General features: G+C 39.6%; 1 protein-coding gene across 10 annotated transcripts in view; it reads left to right on the top strand.

Annotated features, from left to right (window-relative positions):
* Positions 1 to 987: 987 nt before the first annotated feature.
* The window catches only part of DNAH14 (dynein axonemal heavy chain 14), a 132,102-nt gene continuing 123,845 nt past the window's right edge, over positions 988 to 9,244 (top strand). For 7 of the 10 annotated variants that reach the window (XR_014562721.1, XR_014562722.1, XR_014562723.1 and 4 more), the window contains exons 1-5: positions 988 to 1,233; positions 2,696 to 2,845; positions 5,216 to 5,322; positions 6,573 to 6,769; positions 7,238 to 7,372. Coding sequence is in view for 6 of the 10 variants with exons in the window: in XM_083732930.1 (XP_083589056.1) it covers positions 2,717 to 2,845; positions 5,216 to 5,322; positions 6,573 to 6,769; positions 7,238 to 7,372 (568 nt within the window). In the remaining 4 variants the exon portion in view is untranslated. Of the gene's footprint in view, positions 1,234 to 1,741; positions 1,764 to 2,695; positions 2,846 to 5,215; positions 5,323 to 6,572; positions 6,770 to 7,237; positions 7,373 to 9,244 lie in introns of those variants that run through there. The other 3 variants (XM_083732929.1, XM_083732927.1, XM_083732928.1) reach the window with 3 other exon arrangements.

Raw genomic sequence — 9,244 nt, 5'->3', positions numbered from 1 at the left:
AATCAGAAAGCCCTTATACAAAGTATGGGCAAATTATCGATGGCTACTGGAACCAAAGATACCCTGGTGGGTGTCTCTACTAGAGGTATTAGTGGTAAAAAGAATAAATATGGAAAAGAAATGACCAACATACCAACCATTACTAACAAAAGAGCAGGGGGTTGTAAAATTAAAACCATACGAAGAGATTAAGGACTATTGCAATTGTTGGTTACAATATTATCAAATAGTGCACCTGTTTAACTAAGATAAAAAAACAGGTTTTGAACAGAAAACTTCTAAACTGCAAAGTGAACTACTGCAGTCAAATAAAAAAATTATATTGAAAATGTACCACCTACTCCTTGAATGGGAACTGAAAGATGAAGTAATAAAAGAAACAATGATAAAGTGGTCACAAGATCTGGGCAAGAGAATACATTTAGATAGGTGGGAAAAATTATGGAGTGTTGAATAATGTATTTGGTTTGATAATTTGTTACGTGGAAATTGAGCAATAAAAATATATATTAAAAAAAATTAGTGGGACGGTCCAAAAAAGAAAAGAATGTGATATAAATGTAAATTGGCTGACGATTGTGCTTGTAATTTGAAATATTTTGAATGATTGTGGTTGTAAGTTTCTTTAAGTAATTTTTTAAAAAAAGTGATTTCAGAACTGTAATATTTTGATATTTTAATGTAAAAATGTGAAGTAGCAATGCAGTTAGATTCAAAGACCTAAGTCCCTGTTCCAACACTTGTTTTCAGTCTGGTCTGCCAGTCACAGGTTACCAGGGCTGGTCCACCCATGAGGCAAGGTGAGGCAGCTGCCTCAGGTGGCGAGATGCATACGGGCAGCAGATCCCAATGTTGATCTTTATTCCCCCTTTTGTTCCTGATGTTGATCTTCACTCGCCCCTCCTTCCCTGGCTCTTGGAACTGATGTCTAGGAGCCACAGTGGATTCCACTCACGCCCTTGTAGGGCGGCCAATCACATACGGAGAAGGGGGCGGGGCCTATTTCTACCGTTGGAATAACGGTCACTTCCTTCATCCTCGGTGGGGCGGGTTTTGCCAGCTGGCCCCTCTGAGAGCAGGGGTGAGCCTTTCTGCCCACTGGCCTGGTCACTAGAAAGAGACTAAATATTAACGCAGCTATTCCTAAGGAAGGAGCAGCCGCGAAGAGCATCTATTGTTTCCGTACCGGAGAAACACACGACCCCTTCCTTCTCTCATCACCATCCTTCGTAGGTCGGTGAGAGGAGAGGGACTGGGAGACTTTGCTCAGGTTACTGTATGTGGGGTGAGAGAAGGGCGAAGCATTAAGGAAAATATTTACAGGCTTCTCCCCCTCCCTTCTTTAAGGGAGGCATGTGATCCTGGATAAAGTTAATTTTTTGAAGAATTTATCAGGGGGCAGGACAGCCCCCTAACTCCAGATCTACTTCCTGCCTTCGCCGCAGGAGCAAGGCTATTGGCCTGCTTCTCTGGGCACAGCAAAAAACCCAACACCATCTTGGAAGGGATTTTTCCCCTTAGTTTTTCCTTTTTCCCTGTTTGTTCCTGGTTCCTTCTTCCCGCTCCCTTCCATTATCCCCGCCAGGTTTTCACTCTCTCCTGGCTCCATAGACCTCTATATCCCTTCCTTCCTTCCTGCTGCTTCATTTCTATGCCTATTTTTCCAGGCCTACGACCTTTTTGGAGGCCTTTGGTCTTCTGTAGCCTCGGAAAGTGCTGAAACATATATTACCAACATTTGCTTCTGCAGTTCAAAAGCCAAGGTTAAAAGCTGTAAGGGAGCGGTTTTTAATACAGCAGGGAGATGGGAGGTATTTGAAAACAGATTCACCTTTTTTGAATTTCTGCCTGTTTTGCAGGCCTTTTAAATTCAAAAACAAATGGGAAACCCAACAGGAAAGAGGTTGCCTGCCTAATGTGACTCGATGAGAAAACCAAATGTTGTAAAGCTTAGGATGCTTTATGTATTTTTAAATAGATTCGCATGTAGGTTCGCTTACACCAGGCTTGAAGGCGCCCCCAATAATTTTGTACTGGTATTGTATAGAGGTAGTTCAAATAGGTTAGAGGTGTATGGAGCACTAACCTTTTAAAGGCAGGCTGAGATGTAAATAGCCTGAGTCAAAACAATACCTTTTATCATATGTCACAGATACTCTGCAAGCTCAGTGTAAGTTTTCAGTTATGGCCATTTGAAAAATATTTTTGTTTTAAGGTATCTCATACTTTCACAGCTGTGTAAATTACCAGCATAAATGACTTGTAAGAACATATGTGCCAACTCCTAGGGGCCAAGGTCTCTTTGGACCCCCCCCCCCCAAGTTGGTAGGCATTGCTGTGGACGTAGCCAGGGGTTGGGGTGGGGAGCTGCCCCCAACTCAAGTAAATAAATAAAAGTACTTAACTAACTGACGACTGCCCCCCAATAAATTGTGGGTATGTATGCACAGCATTTTTTTATTGGTTATGCAGACCCCCTCCCATATTTTATTCAAGCTGACACCCTTGGTCATCATCATTCTTATATAAGATACATATTTTAATAAAAATTATGACAAGCAAAACCTCAGGGTTGTTTTTTTTTTAAGTTGCCACTATAAATGGGGAGTATAATTTCTTCAGGCAATAAAGAAAAATATCATTGAAAACAGGTTGCCACATTTCAAAAATAATATGATAATTCTGTTGGCAATAGGACCAAAGATACCAATCCAAGATGGATAAAAAGAAAAGAGGACGTCAAAAATCACTGGTATCTCGTCTCCAGCTTACACCAGAGAATACTAAAGTACCACATATGGTTGAAGGAAAGTTTATTAAGCCCAAACAAGCTTCTATGGAAGATGTGAGATTCTATCATTTTTTAATTTGTACACTGAGTAGCAGTTGCTTGTTAATTTTTAGTGTTTTATAGTATGTTCTTTTAGTGGCTTATCTGGAAACAAGCAGTAGCAATGCATTTAAAATTAAAGTGTTTTAATTGTAAGTAAAGCAAAGCTAGCTCCCTTGCCAAATGTAAGATGTTAAGTTACTGATGAGACATAAACTGGAGTTTACCCTGCACAAGCTGAAATGGATTCATGTGATTGGACTATCTAGTGGAATGGTATCTAATGACTTGTGATGAATTGTATTATTCATATTCCAGCTATAGTCTTTCCTGGAGAAGATGAGCTGCAATGTCTTCTATATGGACTGCACTCAGAGATGGTCTGGAAGATTTAGTTGGTCTAAAATATGGCAGACTGACTTGTCTGGTGCTCACAGGTTGGAGCATATAACTCCAACACAATTCATAGTGCCGGTTCTAGCTTTCCCATATAGCCATAAGTAGTTAAGGAGCAGGTAACCTTCAGGACCTAAGATCAAACTCAGAGGCCTTTGTCTCATTGCCTTTTCATGATACGATATTCAGATTGTGAGCATGAGAGTCAGATGTTTCTGTGGAGGTTTTATGGTTCTGGAATATTCTTCCAGCTGAAAACTATTAGAATCTCTCTGTTTCATCAAAACTCTTGTTTCAGTGTACCTTTAATATGAAAACATTTTGTTCAGCTCTGCTTCACTTGCTGTTATACCGTATTTACGCGAATCTAATGCACCATCGAATCTACTGCTCACCTCAGATTTCAAAACCTTGAAAGAAAAGCGGTATTTGCTAGCGAATGTAACTATGCCATCAAATCTAATGCGCACCCTAATTTTCATGATGTAATTTGGACAAAATAGGTGTGCATTACATTCAAGTAAATACAGTAAGACTTGGGGTGAGCATAGTACTCCTATGTTCTTCCCTGTCCTCCTCAAAAAATTATCTGTGCAGTACGTCTGAGAGACTTGATTTCAGCACTGATATAAAGATGCATGCTTTCTCTTTGTACTATCTTGAGGAGGGATGTAGTTTGTTTTTTTAAAAAAATGTGCTCTTGAATGAGAATGAGTGTCCTAGTGCAGGTGGCATAACTGTAGTGACTGGTTGATTATAATGCTAAAGTGCATAATCAGTGGTGCCATCTATTGGGGCTACAGCACACATAATATTTTGTGCTGTGGAAAAAACTGGGCCCTGAGGAAGTACCGGCCCAGGCCCAGCTTTTTTTATGGCGCACACGCATGTGTGCTGCATTGCGAAGTTATGACATGCAGTGCAGCACATTGCGCACCCACAGTCAAGGATCCAAGTTGGCGCCCTTGTGCTTAATGTTGGCTACATTGCCTTTCATTCCAGTTCTGACACAGTAATGTTGTCATTGGTTTTTCTTATCTAGTTGTTTCCAGCTGGGATTCCTTCTTCTTTTAAAAAATATTTTTTATTAAATGTTTAACAACAAGCATAACTTTTCCAAAATAAGAGCTATAAAACACCAACTTAAATTCCTATAATAGTAACCACACAATAACTGATTTATATGCCAATAAAATATACAAGATCATAAAAGATTGCGACAAACTAAGCAAAAGACAAACAATATATATTAAATCATGATACATATAAAAAATGAAACACACCCAAGATAATAGTGCAAAATCTTAAAACATATACTGCTTTAAGATGGATTGAAGTGATATAAATAATTAAACTTTTATTCAAAATATTCATATGGATACAGCACCACCTAGTGATATAAGAGATGTTATGAAAAATAGATTATATAAAATAAAATTCCCCTTTTCCCACAGGGGAGCCTAGTTCACCAAAGAAGTGGGGTGGGGGGTGGGTTAGGAAAGTTATGTCAACCATACAATACAAAGAGCTGTTGCCAGAAGATTGCCGTATTCAGTTGTACTCATAAAATCTATACAGTCTACCCAAGTTGCAAGTCTTTTGTCCTTGTGCAAGTCTATGGTTGCCATACATCCGGGAAATCCCGAACATGTCCTCTGAGGCAGGCAACATGCCCATCTGGGGGGATTTTTACATTTCAATGAAAATGTCCAGGTTTTAGGGGGACAGTGTTAAATTTATTGCCTCAGGTGGCTCTGCTTGCCGTGGCCGCTGCCAGCCTGAGCTGGGGAAAGAGGTGCACGGGCATGGCAGTTCTGTGCACCTGCACACCTCTTTTCCTTGCTCAGGCTGGCAGCAGCTCAGGCTGTCCTCTTTTTTGCTCTTCAAGAGATGGCAACACTATGCAAGTCTCAATCTATTCATCAGTTTTTCCAGTAATGCAATCTGCCATACCTCTTTATACCAATTTGTAACATTTACTCCTTCCAGGTTTCATCTGCGATTCCATCTGAGCTTCGCACAGCTGTTTACAGAGCAGAGGGCTCAAAAAAACACAAAGTCAAAGCAGAAGAAGGCAAAATGGGTTTTGCATATGTGTACGTAAACTTTCTATTGTCTATGTTCTGCTTAGGATTTAGCTTGTTGTTCTTTTCCTCTTTTTAACTGTTCCTCCTCTTTTTTGATTTGATAGTGTGTCTCTGTAAAGCACAAGCAGGGAGCTGATCTAAACAGAAGGGGTTTAGTAGTAAGCTGGCCATCCATCACATTGTAGTGCCTCTTAGTCTCTTAGATTTATATCAAATACCATTACCTGGATTCAGGAGTCTTTCAGACTCTCAGCTCGGGTCAGCGCTGTTTCTTAAAACATAGATGTAGCAGACTATTTATTTATTTCAGTGATCAATCATAGTATTACTTAAGGGAAACAGATCTGTTTATCTAAATAATATATGCGTTTATACAAGCTTCAAAAGACACAAACACTGGATGGAGCTATCTTGGGAAATGCTTGTTTCCAAACCTGTATTTCTCGTGATAACAGGAATGTGAGGATGATGGCATTACTTACAGGAAAAAATTGTTGGGACAATTGGAGGCTGAACCACTTCCTGGGCTTCCCTCAAAATGCTTCTCCATCCAGCTATCCCCCCCCCCCCCAGCTGAGATGGTTTTGGAGTGTGGCTGGGAGAAATATAATTAAAAATGGATGGGGAAGAGACATTGGCAAGGGAGATTAGAAGGGAGGGGGGAAATTAAGCACACTTTCTGCCAATCAGTTTCCCCTGTAAGTGTCTCCTTGTTCCCCACATAAGCGTTATGAGAAAACATGAGATTGGCAGCATTCAATTTCTTCATAGTTTTATCCTAATAAATTGCTTCACCCCTCCACTGCTGCTGCACTGCTGGAACATAAGCCATGGTTTGCCTAAGTGGTTATCCAGACTTGTGGTTTGTCTCTCTCCAGACGAACCCAAGAGCTATAACCAAGATTTATTCTTAGCTTCCCACTTGTGATTTGTTTGTGGGAACCAAACCACAAGTTTAGGTTTGACTGTACTGCTAAGTCAGCTCTAGGTAGTACAGCAGGAGGAGGAGGTGAGGAATGAAGTAGCTGCAATTCTCACTTAGTGTACCAGGATGTCGTTCATTTGCAAAGTGACATGAAAAACAGGCCAATGTTTCTGCCCTCTTTTAGCTGAAAATTAATTTTATTTAAAAACAGCTCCTTAATGTGATGTTTTAATACACTGTTTCCACTGCATATTCTGGGGCATGTAAAAGTTGTTTCCATGTGCTAAAAGTATCATGTAGAATAGTCTTCAGATTTTTCTTCTTGTGTTTTTAGTTTCTCAAAAATACATAAGGAAAAGATAAAACCAATTGTTGGTCAATGTACTGAATTGACTGAATGGGATCAGCACCAGAGCATGGAATACTCTGAACTGGGAGATATGAATGATGAGAGACTTTCTTTAGTTCCTCTTCAGGAAGAATCCAGCTATATTAGTGATATATCAACTGATGTTTCCATTGAATGTAAAGGTATAATAGAGAGACTGAGACTGTTATTAAATAGCTGAGCTAGTAAAAGAATTCTGAAATGGTTAAGAATTGCAATTGTCCCCTTCTCTCCCCAATTTCTTATGCACATCATGCAAGTGTGCAGAGATGATATAAGGAAAATCAGATTTTCACTTGAAAATGTATATTATTGTGTGACATGTTATGTATACACACACATGCATGCACACACAAACTGCAACTGAGATGTAATTTGAGACACATTTGGGGAAGGAAGGACTAAATTCAGCCATGGGCTCCTTTTACTGCAGTTACCAAGTTATTTTCTCTTGACAGAGATGGATGCCATTCACTCATGAGCAATAGAGAATATTATAGAAAACAAAGAATATTAAGTGAAAACTGGCAATGAGTTTCAGTAATCATATATCCTGGGCTTCTAATTAATATAGTGCTTATGTAATTAATTATATTGGTTATCTGTTCCAGGTGAAAATGAAAAGTCTGAAATTCTTCCTGTTTCTACCCGTTTAAGTTGCCATAAAAGAACATGCATGAAATTTCAAGCTGGTTACGATCACAAAACTATCAGAGAGAAAAAACCTCTCTGTTACGATAAAACTGGTGTGTATATTGAAAGCCAAATGCTGTTGCCACATGCACTCTTGAAGTCAGTACTTCTGCATTTGTTTTGTCCATGGATGATTTTTGTCTGTGATGTAGCCAATGAAAAAAAAATTACACTAGAAAGAATAACGCATTTAAGCAAAGTAATTTATGTATAATGTAATCCATTGAAAAGCCATCTAAATGTGACACATGCACTTTTCATCTCTCATGTTGTTGTTGTTTAGTCGTTTAGTCGTGTCCGACTCTTCGTGACCCCATGGACCAGAGCACGCTAGGCACTCCTTTCTTCCACTGCCCCCGCAGTTTGGTCAAACTCATGCTGGTAGCTTCGAGAACACTGTCCAACCATCTCGTCCTCTGTCGTCCCCTTCTCCTTGTGCCCTCCATCTTTCCCATCATCAGTGTCTTTTCCAGGGAGTCTTCTCTTCTCATGAGGTGGCCAAAGTATTGGAGCCTCAGCTTCACAATCCATCCTTCCAGTGAGCGCTCAGGGCTGATTTCCCTAAGAATGGATACGTTTGATCTTCTTGCAGTCCCTGGGACTCTCAAGAGTCTCCTCCAGCACCATAATTCAAAAGCATCAATTCTTTGGCGATCAGCCTTCTTTATGGTCCAGCTCTCACTTCCATACATCACTACTGGGAAAACCATAGCTTTTACTATACGGACCTATTCATCTCTCATAGTGACCCACATTAGAATGAATAAAACACATCTAAAATCATCATAATTGAAAGTGTAATAAAACAGTTAATGCTGCAGTACAGAATAATCCTAAACTCAGAACAATTTTGTAAGGCATCTAAACAAAACCTTCAAAAGCTTGAAAGAGGGAGAAAAGAATTCACCAAAGAAGACCTCTCATCAGCATTTTGGTCATCTGTGTCTCCAGGGGGAGGGAATTCCTGCTTCAACCACTGTTTGGCAGGGAAGAAATGCAGGGGATTTTGAGAAGGTTGGCAAGAAGATTTGGGTCTGAGGAAAGATGTTAAGGAAGGAAGAGTTACTTTTCTGAACCCTGGAGTGGTTCAGAAAAATCTGGGTTCTTCTGTTTCCTCCCCAGAAGAACTCAGATAATTTTCAAGCTAATTGAATGCAAATTAGGGTGAGTTCACCTGTCTTTAAATATAATGATTTCTGCTTTGATTTAAGCCAGCATCCACATTAAAAAGGACTAGCATGTTTCAAACTGGGAATGTCTGTTTTGCAGAAGCGACTTGCCTCAAACCAGAAATTACTGTTTATGTAATAGAAGCACCCCATGCCACCCCATGCCAAACAAGACACACCTCTTAATGGACTTAAATTAGTCATACACATTGATTTCAGTAGGTCTACTCTGAGTGTGATTTAGTTAGATCAGGGGTTGTCAACTTGGTCCCTACCGCCCACTAGTGGGTGTTTCAGGATTCTAGGTGGGTGGTAGGGGGTTCTACGGCACAAGCTGAATCCTCCTTCGAGCACTGGTGGGAGGTAAGGAAATTTTACCATCAAGAAAGATGCATTAGTGGGTAGTAGGTAAAAAAGGTTGACTACCCCTGAGTTAGATGAATCCTTTGCGTGCATACGTTAAATAACTTACATAGACTGACCAAGCTTAATATGTAGTCATAGTTCTATCACTTTATAATTTTAGAATGGCATGTGGATTTTTACACATACAAAGACTTAATCTTTGTATTTTTAATCTTTTTTGGAAGCCACCCAGAGTGGCCGGGGAAACCTAGCTAGATGGGTGGGGTATAAATAATGAATTATTATTATTATTATTATTATTATTATTATTATTATTATTACTGCTTTAACCAAAATTACAGGGTTGTTTGGAACATTTATAATGTTTATACACAAAATAATACTCACTAC

Source organism: Podarcis gaigeae (assembly GCF_964106915.1).
Source record: "Podarcis gaigeae genome assembly, chromosome: 3".
In the NCBI taxonomy this organism is placed as follows: domain Eukaryota; kingdom Metazoa; phylum Chordata; class Lepidosauria; order Squamata; family Lacertidae; genus Podarcis; species Podarcis gaigeae.
This window is presented reverse-complemented; position numbering and strand designations above follow the sequence as displayed.